Source organism: Carassius auratus, chromosome 46 (genome assembly GCF_003368295.1).
Source record: "Carassius auratus strain Wakin chromosome 46, ASM336829v1, whole genome shotgun sequence".
Lineage (NCBI taxonomy): Eukaryota > Metazoa > Chordata > Actinopteri > Cypriniformes > Cyprinidae > Carassius > Carassius auratus.
The window spans coordinates 9,919,524-9,937,727 of record NC_039288.1 but is presented as its reverse complement, the minus strand read 5'-3'; the positions used below and the strand labels follow the sequence as shown (position 1 = coordinate 9,937,727).

The window sequence follows — 18,204 nt, the reverse complement described above, 5'->3', positions numbered from 1 at the left end:
ACTTGCTTCCTTTAACCATTGCTTATTATGAATAATTTTGTGCAAATGGTCTTTTTTAGGTGAAATATTTACTTTTAACAGGATCAATTCTGATTTCACACTGAACTGATAAATGAGCAAATAAATACTTTCATGCATTTTAATCACTTTTTATGAGTGGGCAAGCACAAGTAATTTTCAAAATGAGATTAAAAATGGGTATTGGGACCTGAGAATTTAAGTGATTTTATTTTCTGTCCAAGTTTCATTCGGTCACATCTTAACATAGAACACTGATCCACAATCATGCTCCTTTATTTCAAAACCTGCTGGAAAATCCAGGGAAAGAAAAGTATCAGGCAACGATGAAATAAAACATGATAAAGCTGTTGAACCTTTGGTGAAAAAGAAAAGACTGAACTTAGCACATTTAAATAAAAAACAATTACAATTTAGTCCATACTGCAATGTCAACACTTTCAAAAATGAAGGACTTGCACATTTTAAGAATTTCTTTCACCTACAGTGCCTTAATAACTATCTAATATCCCCAATTACTCTTTTGAGAGGCACAGTAAAAGCGATGCAATTGTAAGTAATTGTCTTTTAACAATTACGATGGGACCAGGGACACATCAGATTCACATTTAAGGCAAAATGTGGTTTAAAATACAGAATAGGTGTTCAAGTCAGGGGTTTCTTTACTTGATTTCGATTATAAACATTACATTCAAATAAATCAACTAGAAATGTCTTATTTTTGTTTGAATGTTTTTAACATTTGTGCAGTTTTAACATAGTGGTGCTTGCAGTGAAGATACAATCAGAAATTTATCTTCACCGTTAAAATTCACAGTGATCTCCTGCAATAAAATCAGCAACGTGAAGAAATCCCTTGATATGAATATGAATGGGTCACTATATATAATCTGTACCTTCTGCAGTTTTACTAGATTATTCAAAAGTAAAATTTTTTAAATGACTTTAAACATTATATCTCTTATATAATGTTTAACTGTTAGTAAATTACATTGATCCATTTCATGCTACAAATATAAATGCTTTAAATACAATTTTCACAATCAATCACAATCTGACGTCAATTTACCCCAATTTCCTTTGCTGAAAATTGTAACAAAATATAAGGTAAAGTAATGAAAAAAAAAAAACTTGCAGGCTTTTTGTAGCCTTAAAAAAAAAAAAAACCTTCTTAAAGCATTCTGAAAAAAATACTATGTTGTTATGACAGTTTTCCTGTGTTATGGAATAGTTCAGTTATTTCACTAACTCTTTCTATTATTCTTACAATAACCTTTGCACAATAATAATAGAGAAAAATATAGACGGAGAATAAATGCTAGGTTTTATGTGTTTTTTTTTTTATCAAAAAGTATAGAGGCTAGAAATGTAATCCTCTTGATGAAAATAAAGTGAAGCTTTTTTAATTTTTGTTCATTCCTTTTCAGTAATATACATATTAGCACATGAATGCATTACCTTTTCATGGTTAAATTTTGATATACTGTATAAAGGATGCAAATGGATTTTTCTCTGTCAGCACTGTAAATAGTAGGTAGTGCAACATACATTTTAAACAGATACTCAAGCTACAGATGGAAAAGGATATAGAATATCCCAGGATTTAGTACTGAAAACATGTCTTCTAAATTTGCTTCATACTAAATAATGTAAAACATTTCTGTTCTGTAGGGCTGTTCTGAATTGCACTTCCTTTGTTGGCTGAATCAAGTACTAAACTTAGTATAACACCCAATTAGAAATTGTAGTTTATCATTTAGATTTTGGAGAAGGATTTGAGAAAACATACACAGACACACACACACACACACACACAAAGACACACACACATATAAAAAGTGCCTTTTGTGCTTCAATTTTTCAATTTCTTCAACAGTTCAAGGGTCTGGACAAGTGTTTTGGAAAAAAAAAAAAGTGTTTGCCATATTAAAAGGAAGGTACATAATCCAAATACAGCGGAAGTCCTCACCGGAAATCCATCATAAATCTCTGATCACTGTGGGTTAGTATGAGAAATATCAATGGATAAGACCAAAAAAGTCACATACAAAGTACATTTGTACAGTTCGAATCAGATTTCAAATGATGCACATCAAAAATGTCCAAAATCAAACATATTACGCACAGTAAAAAAAAAAAAACCACATCAGTACTTCGAAATACTTTGAAAAAATAATGAATAATGATTAATTATTATTTTGTTTGTTTTATGTTAAACAAGGTAATAAAAATACAGAGTCAGAAGTCTGAAGTGTCATCCTAAAATCTTGACAGCCTGAAATAAAATGAACATATAACTAGTTTTCATTAAAAATGATATGTAATATATTGTTCCCTTAACCATTTAAGGGACACTGGCTACCATTTGGCCAAGTGATGATGACATATTTGCCCAAGATAGCTGACTACACTGGTATTCCAAAGCTGTATCCACACAGTGTCCATTGGGTGATGAGATGGGTTTTAAAAAGTCAAATGAAACCCTACAACATCGATCGTGATCAGTAAATAAAACTTGTTCTTTCCAGAGTAACTTTCTCTGTGGCCCGGTGTCTCCGTCAAGAGCCATTTATGCTGGCAGAAGCATAATGAGCATCACAAGGAAAGGAATATTTTTTCCTTAAGACTTTCAGTCATGCAGCATTATATTTCTGAGTTAAGTCAGATTTTACAGAGCGTGTTTTGTGATAAGATTTACCTAAGGCCAGGCTCGGTTGAATGAAAAAGAATTTTCAGTGTAACTTTCACTTCATAATGTTACACATGCTGGTATTCGTTAGTCAAGAACTCTGAGCGTGTCTCATCTTGGGGATGTTCAAGAGTGCTACATCTTCTTAGGCACGGAAACATTCTCCCTGTACGGTTTCAAGGTTGTTTTCTTCAGTGTTGAAAGGGTAATCTGAAGGGATTAATTTAAAATGAAGGTAACAATCCTTTATGTGTTTGAAACATTTGGTTCATGGGGAAGAAGGGCCAGGTTTATGGGCTGGCAGCAATGCCTGTACCGTCCAGCAGGGGGCAGAAGATGAATGGCATGATGAAGAAGCGAGACCTCTAATGGGTCTACCTCATGCTACTGTTGAAGCTGGAGTCGTTGCTACTGCAGCTTTCCTCATAAGTGGGAGGTGGCTCTGAAAAGAATGAAAAAAAAAATAATAATAAACCTGCATTTAATTTCAGTTCACAATCAGTTACATCCACACTGTGACAGGGTAATGTTTACATGGCAAACCTCTTTTATAAAAAATATTTCACTGTTTCACTGACTAGGTTCTGCCGCTAAATTTTACTTTGGATCAGCATCGAATTAAATTATTTAAAGAGCCACACAGATGGGAAATCACAAATTACCTGTATTACAGTGTATGATGTAGCTGTCCATCAGTTTAAACAATGTGCAAAGTAATTAAACCAAAAAGTACACGATTTATAAAGTTATTGGCTTCTAAAGTAAGGAGTCGACTCTGAATCGCTGAAACGAGTCGTTATAGATTTCAAATCTTTTGCCCATCTCTAGAAACACTTTGCATAATAATCTCCGCCTACAGTCTTGGGAGAAACGAAGCTCTGACCTGCCCCACCCCCCACACAGACGCTCTGGTTGGTGTGATAGCATCATGTCGAGGAGACAGTGTGTTTTTAATTGTAAAGGCAAGTTTGTTTTATTTTCACTGCCAAAGAATGAAGATCAGAAGAACCAATGGCTAAAATTCATTTTCACCACAATACCAGAGCAGTACAACAAATCCCTTTTGTTGTGTTCACAACATTTCACTGATGACTGCTTTTCTAATCTCGGTGAGTACAAGGCGGGATTTTCAAAGCGTTTGGCCATAAAAGATGGTTCATTACCAACTTTATTTAGACCAACGAGCATCTCCGAATCACAACGCGAATATGATTATGAAGTTATGTGTCTGTTTTTTCTCCCGAGCGTCTTATCAGTATGTGTGCTGTCTGCAGCCTTTGTCTGTGCTGATTTTCATTTACAAACACGTCATTAAAATGAAGTGTAACTCCGTGAATACTCAACAAAGAGACATAAGAGAGATATCTATAGAAAGCTTGACATGTCTTCTTTAAAACTAAAAAGTGCTGCTAACAGATATTCTGTGATAAAGTAATCCATATGAAAACAACGCAATGTCCGTTTTTCACGTCTCCCTTCATTATATCTAATGTGACCATGACCCCGCGCTGAACGCGCTATTCAGATTCAAACTGAAGCGCGCGGCTTGAATACGCACACACAGAAGAAAAAGCAGCGAGACTGTTCAAGTTTTTTATTTTACTGTTTGCTTCGCGATGAGAGGAATAAGACATAATTCACCCCAAAAAGATGCGCATTGTTAAACGCATTGTTTACCATGAAGTTGTGTGCAGAACAACCAATTAAAACTATGTCAGTTGACCAATCAGAACACACTATGCTACCGAAAGGTGGGGTTTAAGGAAACTGAATCTTTTGAACAGCTTCGCGCGAACCGTTTGGGGATCTCTGAGAATTGAGGTAATTAAAATGATATTTTGACAAAATTGGATAGATTTAAACCTATTGTACAGGACTTATAAACAGTGATAGGAAGCTTAGAATTTTCATCTTACTGGCTCTTTAATGTGCGATTACTCTAGACATGGCGACAAGTTACAGCTTGTTGCACATTCTTAATTGTTTGAGGGCTGTAACTTTAACCTTTGCTGAAATGTAACCCCATACATAAACTAAATATTAACAAAAGCCTAGCACCAGAAGTAGCGTCTAAATAAAATGGCAAACCGATTGGATTACAACAATTAGTGATGTTTCCTGTTTGATATTTTACTGTAGATGATGATGTTGACATTTACGCTTGATTGCATTTTAGGGGAGAGAACATTATAAGCATAAATGGTTTAAAAGAAAACTGATCTGAATGTGTGTGTCGTTGAGTTGCTTGCATGTAAGTGTTTTATTATTTAAACATACAATATAGACAGAATGACAGAACGGTAGAATGATAGAATGAATGACATTCTCCACTTTGTTATATGAATCTTAGATACAGTTCCTGGATTTATTATTTTCATATTTCAGTGTTGTTGTATTTGTTCATTGCTCCACATGCATACATCGATTCAACATTCAATAAATGAGAAAAATAATTTGGAAAGCAGATAAACTGGCCCATTTGGCCTTCCAACGCTCAGTTTACAAATCTGAATCTGCTTATTAAATCCAAAAGAGACAAATCTTTCATGACCTACAGTATGAGCTAGAGTTTTTTGCTTTGAAGTTCTAAAGCTTGGCACTAGCCATTTACTGACCCATCAACTAGTAAATAAACATACTGCATCTGAATCCTGCAAGACTTTTTGGAAAATACGGGTAAGCACCCAGACACGAACCTGTACAGGGTACTAATTCTCAACTAGATCACTCACCAAGTGGGTATTCCCAGGTGCTGTATTCAGGGGGCAGGATGAGGGGACAGGAAGTGGGCACTGGTGTTGTATTACCATCTGTGAAGAAAGGTATGGTGGCCCCTGTGGACAGACAGAACAGAGGAGCAGAGCCGTCGGAGCATTGGCCGGCCTGCTGGCTCTGCGACGGGAGCGGACCAGATGCTTGACCGAACATGCTTGGATACATGGAGAGAGTAACGCCGGACGGATCCTGCTGAGAATGACTCTTGGTGGGGATCTCCTCGCTGTCTACTCCTCCTGCACACAGCTCACCCTCCAGGCCGTCCTCTGCAGGAGGTGCGCTGGGGACTATGGGCCCTGGGCTGAGGCTTGGCATGGCAGGCACTGGTGCGCCTTGAGCGATGGGGTGAGGAATGGAGGGAGTCAAGTTTACAGCAATGTTCCCGATGTAGATGGGTAACGTGACCACAGCCTCTGGAGATTTTAGTGAAACCTGTGAGAAGGAGACGCACTTCATGACATGAAGCTATATTTCTAGATAAATTTCAATTTGAAAGACTTCAGCGGTGCATCCAAGAAAAGACCTTCAAAGAATAGTGCAAAAATAAAAATCACATGTTCATGAGTTGGAATTCTTTTGAGTTGGAATGAATCTTTACAATGAATCAGTAGATCCATTGACAAAACTGACCTGAATGTTCTGTTCACGAAACAGACTGATTTGGTTGGTCAAAGATAAAAGTGATCCACGTCCCAAAACTTCTCTGAATGATTCTTTCATGAGTTAGACTGATTTGTTTTTTGAATTCAACACTGAACTGAACTAGATATTTTGAACTGAACTGATCCAGGTCACAAAAGATTTCATTAATCAGACTGATTCAGTTCTTGAATTCAACTCACAGAGTCAGATATTTTCAATGAATCAGTTGATATGATTCACCAACTGGAATGATTCTTTCGTGAATCAGACAGATTTGTTTCTGTATTTCAACTCACTGTGTCTCATATTTTAAATGATTTGGTTGATTCAGTTCACAAAAGAAGGTTTTTACCTCATGCAATGGTAAGGTTCAGATTTCCTGTCTCATACCTGGATAAAATACTCAATATCTATGAGGCTGCAGCCAGTGAGGCCTGATTGAGGAAGAGGAGGGACGATGATCTGTTCTCTCCACTCTGCATGTTTACCACCCTTCACCCCAGCACCCTCCACCTGTGCGATGGGCCGCAGATCAAAAACTGGCCGCTTTGTTTTATACGACACTCTCTGCACAGATATACACAGTTTTAAGGAGTTGCATTTTCTGATCATTTTACATCTACAATTACATTACCTATTGTCAACAACAGTGCTGAAGAAATATTTTTATGCATCAAAATATCAGCAGTCTGTTTTATTTTCTTCTCACCTGAATAAGGCTGGCCATCACATAGCCAGTGTCTTTCCCAGACTTGTTATGGATCTCAGTGGATAGTTTGATAACCTGTCCAGGAGTGTATCCTCTTAGATCACTGCAGGCCTTCAGCATGAGCGTGCCTGTTCTTACCAGGAGGTAGGTAAACTTTTTTGTTGTCACAGCACAGCTCGGTTGCTGGGAAAAGAAGGGTCGACATTAGGAATTGGAAAAGCGAGTATAATATGTGAACCTGGACCACAAAACCAGTCTTAAGTGTCAATTTTTCTAAATTTGAGATTTTTAAATCATCTGAAAGCTGAATAAATAACCTTTCCATTGATTTATGGTTTATTTGGATCGGACAACATTTGGCAGAGATATAACTATTTGAAAATCAGGAATCTGAGGGTGCAAAAAACCCACCTTTAAAGTTGCCCCATAGAATTCTTAGCAATGCATATTCCAAATCAAAAATTAAGTTTTTATATGTTTATAGTAGGAAATGTACAAAATATCTTCACGGAACATGATCTTAACCTAATATCCTAATGATTTTTGGCATAAAAGAAAAATCGATCATTCTTACCCACATATAATATGTAGGGATGTGACGATTAACTGCGACCCAGTCGAAAATAGATTCAAATATGTGATGATTCAAATCGGTTGAGATGCCAAACAAATCACGATACAATTGGAATAAGAGTTTAAATAAATGTATGTCTGAGGGGAACTGACTATCTTTAAAAATGCGTACATTTTCTTTTCATCTTGCCTCTGAAGGAAGCATGTTAAAGTAGTGTTTATGCAGCTCTGCTTTGTTTACAGCGGTAACCCAGGAAACACTGTAACATTGCTGTTAATAAGCGCCACCTGCTGTCAGAGAGTGAATCTGCGTCTTATTCAGCTCCTCTGCTGTTTCCTTCAGATAATATTTATGTAGTAGTTTCACAAAACTAAAGTCAGACCATTCTGTTTTTGCTTAAGATTTCCAAATTATACAGTCTAATTGAGTTGAGTAAATCATTACAACCCTAATGATATGTATACTATAAGTATAGCCAAGTCTCACCTCTACATCTGGCAACTCATTGAGGTTGAGCACATTGAGAAGGTAGAAGGGTCGCTGGGTCTTGTAGTCCTTTGAGAAACGTGGTGTGTCAATAAATGCCCTAATTTGGTACAAAATCTTCCCAAATGGGCCTTCGAACGACGTTGGAACGGATGCTGCAAGAGACATAAAGAACATGTTATTTTGGATTTGTCAAAAGCTTTCCTATTCAAGCTACCGAATAAAATAATCATGTCTTTTACGAAAACAACGCTATCGTTCAAGGACCAGGATATTGGCATGTTAGAGCTCACAATCAATAAAGTGAATCAATACAACTCTAAGTGCTGTCATTGTGAATCTGTTTTAAAAGCAAAACAGAAGCTGAAGACTCAGGAGCTGTGAAAAATTTATAAAAAATAGCAAAATCACCATGAAATTCAAGTGAAACAGCCTTCAACAAGCTTTATCTCTATATCTTCGCATTTGTATGCCTAATGTCAAAAAGCATTCCTGATATATGGGGGTGAAAGTCACTAGATTGATCAGATCCTTTGAGGTTAATCTTTAATAGTTGTTCATAGGGTTGCAAGCAGCCACTAATTAAGCAGCCAGGAATGTCGCTGCCATACCTCCCCTAAATAGCTCATGATGTGACGTGTTTGTGCCGAAATGGGCGGGACCATAACAAAAAGACTTTATACAGCTGCTGTTAGACCAAGATTAAAATTAAACTCTTCTTCCACCCTCTCATCATGCTTCAGAGGCACTCAGCATAGTTTAACCTCACACTTGAGTGTTCCCCGTCTATGATGCACAACGCATCCTAATTGAATGACTACCATTAAGTTGCTCTGAATGAAAATGCGCTTTAACGGCTTTGAAATGCTAATTTTAAAATTACCTGGAATGACAAACTGGAAAGGAAAACTGTGCTCGCCAGCTGACAGAGTACCTGTAAAGACAGAGAAAAAAATAAATAAATTACGTACATAAATACATATGCATCTTATTAAAAATAATAAACTAGAAACATTAATTACATGTATATATATGTGTGTGTGTGTGTGTGTGTGTGTGTGTGTGTGTGTGTGTATATATATATATATATATATATATATATATATATATATTTTTTTTTTTTTTTTTTTTTTTAATACATACATACATACATACACACACACACTAAATATAAAATATGTGTAAGTTTAAAAATATATATATTCATTATTTTAAAATATTTAATACAATTATATATAAATGTTTAATAAATGGTTTTGTGACATTTCTACATACGTACATTAAAAATGGATTATATGCATTAATGATTGATAATTATATACGTACATTTACACACAAAATAAAAAACAAACTATAAAGTACTGTAAATTTTCTTACAATTGCCTTGTATAAATATTTGGAATTATGATATGGTTTGGGGGCCTTTTTAACTATTAACTGTACATGTACATTAAATAATGAATGAGTTATACTATGTATTAATGACTGATAATTCTATTATTTATTATTAAGTTATATAATGGACACATAAGCACAGCAGATGTCCTAAAGTACTTCACTATTATGAGAAAATCATGTGTATTCTGGGAGTCAGAGTGACTCAAACAGGACAGCATATCTGGGTAGATAAGCACCCTGACAGCTGTAACAATGCCTTCTCCTCTGCTTTCTAACTGGGGATTTCCACCACCCCAGAGGTTATTCAAAAATCTGGAAGTTTATATCTTGAAGAAAAAACGCTGAAAATGTACGCCCCTCCTATTACACTTAAAAAAAAAACATTTGTAATTTGGCGTGTGAATTTGCATGAGCTACAGCGTGCGCTGCCTGGGCTTGTTTATCAAATCTTCAACATTTTGGCAGTAAAATCACACTGAAGGGTGTTGTACAAGTAAAAAAGAAATGTATTTGAGTTAATGTGTGAGGAGAAAACGACTTCACACAAGCCATTAATTACTGTCTAAATTTGTTCTTGTTTATAAGACACAGTCCTTAAACAGGAAAAGGCCTCTTAAAGAAAATGATGGGAAATTCACTGACACAAGCAGGCATATCGATTGTCCTTTTTTCTGCGATACTTTCAGTGTTTGTAAGGAAGGAAGTCCTCAAAAAAAGCATTATTTCAGGAAATGGGGTTGTTTAAAGCAACACTAGCCTAGCTAGCAGCTTTTATACATCATTTCTTGTACTACACACACGTCCAATGGCAAAAATTGCATTTAGTTCTATGTTTTGGCAGACAGAAAACTCAAGTAAACCGCCTCTAGCATTGCTGGGTTTATGCTGTCATGTTGTGCATGTAAACCAGGTACTGCTTTGATGTTATACACACAATGCCGTCTAATTCTGAGAAGCGAAACCTGTTCTAGATTAATGTATAGGTAGTGATACATGCATAGAGTTTTACATAGGCCAGGAATGTTTGTCACAAGTTGAACATGTGTTTGACTGCTCAGGAATAAGGAAACGTCACATTTTCTTGCTCAGTATGTGCCTACAAATAGTTAATAGAAATCCAGAGATACAGATCCCCATGTGGTCAGTAGCAAGAGGTCAAACGGGGAAATGTTTTATCGCAAGAACGCTTTCATGAAGTGCTTTCAAAGCAGAGATGATTGCAAATGCTCTAACCACTGATTTAACGGTATAACACACCCAAAAAAAAAAAAGGAAAAAAAGGAAATTCTGAATCATTTATTTACCCTCATGTCATTCCAAACTTGTATGACTTTTATTCTTTTGAGGAAAACATTATTCTGAAAAATGTTTTGACTGTTTTTATCCATAAGAGGAAAGTCATTGAGCCTAATTTTGCCAATGCATCAGTTTTCCTAGGTCTTTTTTTTATGTTGGAATGCTACGAAACACATCCAACTATTTCATGTACAATAGTGCAACACCCATTTTTTTTAATACCCGGAGGACTAAAAGCATCTCAATCCACCACCACAGCCCTGTGTTGCTGAGCAATGAAGAGTGGAATGAACTCATAATGGGCAGACAGCATTAGTTCCTGGCAGCCAGCATAAGAAACACTCAGCGTTTTTATCGGCCTGCAGGTTCAGATGAGCACAGTTACCCAGCACATCTGGGTCCATCACGTCCCTGCTGCTGATTCAGACAGCCTGGCTCCTAAAAGGTTTCCTGGAAAGGTGTCGTAGGACAGGACTGAGCATGTGAACTAACAAGCACTCTTTCAGTAACAGACCTGCCAGGACACATATGCCAAGAGCTCACACTTCACTTCATGGCAAAACATAATGACTCTGTTTGACCTGAACACAGAGTTGAGAGACAGAGAGAGAGAGAGAGAGAGAGAGACAGAGAGAGACAGAGAGTGCAGAAAGAAGGTGAGAGGAAATTCTTGCATTTTCGATAAAATGTGTACAATTTGAACAAACACCTTATACTCTTTTCTAATTAGGCAACATGCAATAAAACTTTCATGTAAATCTTAATTTTGGTTGTTCTAACTAGCTGCTTCTGTAAGGAGAGACAGAATCGGTTTGCAACAGTCCCATTCAATCCTATTCATTTTCTCCATTTGGGAATTAATTTTTAATGACACTGTAACTTATAAACGGTTAAAGACAAACCTTCTGTGCGTTACAAGGTAGTTAATCACAGTTATATATTTCTGTTAAAGTCATCAGCCCACATAATTTAAATTTATTCTTGAAATAATAATGTTTTAACAGGGATTTCTGATGAAAAACTACATTACCCATGATTCTATAAATAAACATCCACCAATTAGAATAGTGACAAGCAAATCGCACCAAAAGAACCCCTCTACTCCTATGGTCCACTCCCATGAAGCACAGTGAAAAATATATATAATCAACATTTTTAAATCAACATTTAATATTTCTTCATTATTTTTTTTATTTATGTAATTTTCAAAGCTTCATGGGATTGTAGTTCTTTTCAAGCCAGAGTACTTTTTTGTTAAATTTTCTAATATTTCTTGGCTTCATACCAGGGTTCATTAAGTTGTGATTTCACCTTGTAACTGGTTGGCTTGGTTCATGGCTTACAACACTTAAAAGAAGATTTTTTTTTTTTAAGTCCCTATGGGCAAAAATACTTCTGTAATTACGGCCACTGAAAAAAGTTGCTTTTTTTGGTGTTCTACTGTGAAATCTTTATGGTCCGTAACACCAAGTAACTTCTCATTGCCTGTGACAGTGCAGTGTAGACAGAAAATTTGGTAACCTGCCACATCAAACCTAGTTAAGTCAGTGTAAAAAAAATAGCTAAAGAGTAGCTGGAAAGTCATATAATTTAATTTCAGGAGGGAAAAATTAAAACATCAACCATTATTTTAAGCAAAAATAAGCTGTTTCTACATAGTCTCTTCATCTGTTTAAACAAACAGATAGTCCCGCCCCCAAACGTACTGAACATGATTGAATCTATTCCACTGATATCGCTCCAGTAGTCCTGACCAAAAACAGTTACAAATTTGATAAATAATATAAATAATATAATTAAATAAACTAGATCTGAGGCTCCACTTGGCAACGGGAAATGTATCTTCTTAAATATACAGACATTTCCAACCATACACAGCCTGCAGCAACACAAACAGCTGATTCACTATGAGGGTCGTTGTTTGGACACTACACCCATCAGTTTTATCAGAAATAACAGCTCTTTAAACATTATTTCTATGCCAACTGAACAGATTGGTTTTCAATAATATTGTAGACTGCTTGAAGAAGACTAATTAAAGATTTCCTGTTCTAAGGGATAACTCATTTAACCTACTTAAAGGGTTATATGATACTTGACACTTTCAGACAGACAGGAAGAAACCAGAAAGACACATTCTCAGAACAGGAAACTCTTCGACACAAACAGCTGATCAAGTAACATGAATCTGAGAAGTAAGCCAAAAGTCCTTCAAAGGGAGCAAGGCTTTTTTTATTGTAGAGTGGGGCTATTAAAAGCCATTAAAAGGATATTTTGACTAAAAATATTAAGAATGACCGTATTTCGTTTGACGTTGCCTTGTACCTTACATGTGCAATGACATTAAATTTGAATCTAATTTCTGAACTAAAGCAAAGCAGAAACTGAGTCATATGGTGAATGGAAGTTGGCCTCCTTACCTTTATCGGCCACAGACAGCGTGCTGCTCAAGTACTTCTCCTCAAGCATCCATGTTGCATCATTCAGCTTGGACGAGATGCCACACGACCCCACACAGTTGACTTTAATAGCTGTAAAAGGCCAAAAAAAAAAAAAAATTAATAATTTTTTGGTTTAAAGTTTAAATTTGCTGACACGTCATTCAGAAAATTAAAAAAAAGGTAAACTTAATTACATGTTTTAAAATGTATATATTTAGTAATTATAATAAAAATTCTATCTTTTGATGAACATACGCAATATTTTAGTATTGAATGTATTATTTATAAAAACTATGTAGTATGCATTTCATTTATATATTTATTTTTAATTATTATTTATTATTTAAATGGTCCGGTATAGTATTCTTCACATTTCCTGTCAAAAACAAATCAATATAAAATAAATAAATATTTCAAAAATGATTGCTGTTAAGCAAGTATTATTTATGAAAGAAAAAACTCAAATCGATTCATATCTGACACACCTTGTCATTCCGTTCAAACACTGATAAGGTTGTTTGCGAAACATGTTTGCGAACCTTCCTCCACACCTTCATAAATTAGACTTCTTTTGAACACTCCACCATTCCAGAAATGACACAAGGACAGGTCTGATAAGTAATCGCTTTGGATTTTCCACCATAAACAGATCTGATGTCATTTTCTTGATGGCTAGAGCGACACACCAAATGCTGAGTAGGAATGTTAAATGTTTTCCTTTCATCGAAAAACCTGTCTGATTTCTACCTATACCACACAACAGATATTCAATATGAATTAAACATTCACCCAGATAGAAGAGCCCCTTTGTCTGGCGCGTCGAGAAAAAACGGCCATCCTTATTAGCATTATAATTGCCTGATGCTAAGCTCTCCACATAGGCTTTATCAGGGTGTACCCAGAAACAAAAAGACACCTGAAAGTACAAAACCCAACCAGACAGACCATTGTCAGACCCTTCAAAGACTAAATCAGACCTCTTCAGCCTAGAGGTCAGGGTCACAAGATACAAAGATATTTGCATGTGTATGGCTGTAGCATTGGTGCTTTTGCCCAAATATGTGACTAATAGGCTGTAGAGATGAACGTTTACAGATTTTGTGAGTTTCATCAGACACAATTAACACTTTGAAAAACATTACAGTTTGTTCACAAATATACGGTGAACAAAACCTGAATTTGAGTGAAAAGAGACAAACTGACTCGGCCATGTGACCACAGGCTGATCTGATTATGTAATGGGCCAGTGGTGGGCAAAGCCCAAGAAATCTCAATTGGATTGACTCAAAACAGCAGGGCAAAGCAAACACCATTACAGCTTCACCCTCAAATATACAGAAATTCAGAAAGCAACCTTCTCAAAACATCTCAAAACAACCATCATGGTTTTCTGCATGCATGCAGTCGTGGTACATAATGTAGAAAGAGGCAGTGTGAGACTAATAGATATAAAACAGATGTTAGGTGGATAACTCAATTCCATATTTCAACTTTGGTGCAACAACAGCTCTGGCTCTTTGTATTGATACATTGATAAAAACAGACAAGAGTTTCAAAATATGTCAGATTTGCATCTAACAAAAACGTTAATCCAATAATTGAAATATAAATAAAAATCTTTTATTATTTCAATCACAACATTTTGCAAGTAAATGGAAAATTAATCAGGTGAATGCAAAAGCTTCTCAGGGGGAATCCAAAAGTCTTGCTAGCAAACGCAAAAGTCTTGCGAGTGAACACAAAAGTTTCTCAGGGGAATGCAAAAGTCTTGCTAATAAAGCAAACTGTTGCAAGCAAATGCAAAGGTCTTGCGAATAAACGTTTCAAACGTTTTTTTGGAGTGAGTGCAAACGTTTTGCGAGCGAAAGCAAATGTTTTATGAACAAAAGCAAACATTTCCCGAACCAATGCAAATGTTTCTTTGGATAATGCAAAAGATTTAAAAAGAATGCAACGTTTCTCGGGAACAAAATGGTTTCGCGAATTTTCATGAATGCTAAAGCACTGAAATATAATTTCTTATAATAAATATAATTAATATAATTTCTCTGAAACATAAAATCTCTTTTGTACCCATCACCAATTCCCTTTAGGGAGTCCATAAGATACATAAAAAAATTTGCAGTGAATTTCTTATTGAAACAGGAAATTGATGAGGAACACATTATGTTTTTTGTAAATAGTCAGTCCATTTTATTTTCATTTTCATCATAACTGTGACCATTTTCTACTGTATATATTCGATGAGAAATCAGACTAGTAGGAGGGACATTCAACATTAGATTGGACATATATTTGCATAAGCCTTTGAATGAGTGCAAAGTCATTCATTCATTAGTTTGTTCTGCTGAGAGTCAAAGACTATTCATTTTAAATGCATATGTACTTTTAGTCACTGCTAGTTTTATCATTGTTTATAAGTAGATTAGCATACAGTTTACAACAAATCTAATGGACATGGACTAAAAACTACAGAAATCTCATTTTGATTTCATGGGATTAAACACAAGCATGCAGCACATAATCAATGACTCTGCAAAAATCAGTAAAACAACTGTATTGTACGGTTTACAATTTGCAGTAATGGGATACTCTGTCCTGGCACAAGCTTACGTTTTTAGTATGCAAGTCGAAGAGCTCTGCGCCACTCCAGACAGACAGATATACTGCTACGGACACGTGTGGCCACAGCAGACCCATCATGAATGAAATCGGGTATAAATTCACAGAGGAAAAAAATGTCAGTTTGCATTTTCAGACAGGCAGAAGTGGGGTTTGAATCAAGGTAGGCATAACACACGGCGGGGGAATGTTAAAGCCTGTCTGTGGGTGGCCGGCACACAGTCTAAATCAGCACCACAGACACAAAACAATGGTGGCAGATGGCAGCATATCACTGGACAAGGGAGATGCCCTCACTGGCACATTGGCATGAGAGCACTTCCATCTCTAGCACAAATAAAACAACTAAATCCAAAGGAGAGACGGTCCTCAGAGTATCAGACGATTCATGAACTAATAAATAGGCATTAAAGCACCAGTGCCATCTGCTGTGTACCATCTGCTGGCATAAGGAAACTTTATGCTAACTATATTCTACCACTAGGAACTAGAGGGCAGTGTTAAATGGACCCTTGCACCTGGAGCCACCTTCGCCTCATGGCCTTAGGAAAACAGTGAACGGTGGTATATATAGGAGGAATATGTCAAAATCATGTTTATGAGCCAAACTTCCTGTTGCCAACAGGTGGTGCTATGATTATAACTGAATATTGGTCTTTAGATGTCTTCCAGCCAGGACTCTTACCAAAAAGTGAAGTTTGGGGAAGATCAGAATTTGCATTTTTTTATTTAGTGTAAAACAAGTAATTTCCTGTTGCCAGCAGGTGATGCTATGATTATAACTGAATATTGGCCTGTAGATCAGACATTGTCTGACTTACAACAGTTTCTTGTTTCATGGCATTAATAGCATGCTTTAGCATGTTTCTTGCATGTTTAGCACTTTATGGCTTATTTTTGCTAATAACTGAATATTGGCATGTAGATGTATTCAGGCCAGGACTCTTATTAGACATGTTATGGTTAAAGTAAATTGGACATTGTATGCCTGAGTTACAGCAACTTCCTGTTTCACTGCATTAATAGCATGCTTTAACACTTAGTTAAGTGTTGCTAGCATGTTTTAGCATGTTTCTACCCAGACTTCTACTATGACTATAACTGAATATTGGCACGGACATTTGTTCAGGACAGAATTCCTATCAAATGTGTGAAGTTTGGGGCAGATTGGACTTTGTTTGCCTGAGTTACAGCAACTTCCAGTTCATGGCAAAAAAAACTTTGTCAGGCTGCTAGGGACATGACCTTTGAAGAAAAGTCAAGGAGGATCTTCGCAAGGCCTTATGATTACACTCATCAAATTTGAAGATGTTCTGATTAAAACTGTAGGAGGAGTTTATTAAAGTATGAGATGTAAAACAGAGAGATTGACAACTTGTGTTACTGTGTCAGCCATGACTGAAACGCTCAGCTATTACAGGAAAAACACAACCAAAGAGAGGATGTAGAGACAGCTTTACTTCTGTTTGGAAGTATATAAATAAAAAGGACATGTTGACAGTGAAAATGGACATTAAATTTAAAACATGGTGAGGCCCGCTGCATTCACTGTAGCTCCATACGAACACAATGTATTACATGAATGGTCACTGGAGCTTTAACATTCATATAGGATGTGAACGCACCATAAAACAGTAACAAAAGTAGTCCATAGGACATATGCTGTTCCCGTTTATTACAAATGCATATAGAAAAGATCAACAAGCATATAATAGAAATCCTCTTTGTGTTCTATGTAGGACAGAAAATCATACCAGTTTGGAAAAAATCAGGGTAAAGTAAATTATTACAGAAAATTCATTTCTGGATGAAATAGTCCTTTCAAGCTGTACACTGTGTGCTGGGATCTAACTCAGAGGGGACACGCTGGATTTGGTCCAGCCCTCTTGGCAGTTTATACAGTTCAGCGCATGTGCCAGAGAAACACCGCAGTGGGTGTCCAGAGCGTCTCCTGTGTTTATCACAACCCTTCCACATGGGAAGACAGCATGGGCTGAACCTGCTTCCTAACACACGCAGCGCAAAGCAACACTGTTGCCAGTCATCAAACGACACCCATCTATTATCAATACATTTATATCTAAGAATAGTATACACAAAGACCTATTCTCATACTCTTCCAACACTATATTCAAACGCACAAACCTAACTCTTAACAACCTAGAAAAAAAAGAATTATCCTAAACATCTCAGATCTAACAGAAAGGTTTATTTTCTGTTTGAAATACGATTCTAAGTTTCGGTTATATGCATAACTGGCTTTAAAAGCTCTGCTCTGCTTAAATCTTCTTCATCCTACAAGACAACAAGTGTGTATAGCAGACTTCCTTGTTTAACTTAAAACATACACTTCAAACATTCATTAAAACGATGACATTTTTAACCCGATAAATTCGATTTTTACATTTTTAAATAAAAATAAATTATTTTATTATGTTTTATTCAGAAATGTAAAAATCGTATTGGGCATTCTGTCTTAAAACAATAAAATAAGTATTTATTAATTTATTTATTGATCGGTTATTTATTTATTCAGTAATATAAAATTCTTGAT

At 36.0% G+C, this 18,204-nt stretch overlaps 1 protein-coding gene across 1 annotated transcript in view; it reads right to left on the bottom strand.

The window, feature by feature from the left end:
- Nucleotides 1–18,204, bottom strand: part of LOC113064114 (arrestin domain-containing protein 1-like) — a 32,017-nt gene continuing 13,813 nt past the window's right edge. Inside the window, exons 2-8 of the mRNA XM_026234681.1 lie at nt 13,008–13,118; nt 8,777–8,827; nt 7,894–8,048; nt 6,834–7,016; nt 6,515–6,691; nt 5,440–5,914; nt 1–3,149 (exon numbers count right to left, since the gene is read on the bottom strand). Of these exons, the coding sequence (XP_026090466.1) occupies nt 3,082–3,149; nt 5,440–5,914; nt 6,515–6,691; nt 6,834–7,016; nt 7,894–8,048; nt 8,777–8,827; nt 13,008–13,118 (1,220 nt within the window). The 3' untranslated portion in view covers nt 1–3,081. The remainder of the gene's footprint in view (nt 3,150–5,439; nt 5,915–6,514; nt 6,692–6,833; nt 7,017–7,893; nt 8,049–8,776; nt 8,828–13,007; nt 13,119–18,204) is intronic.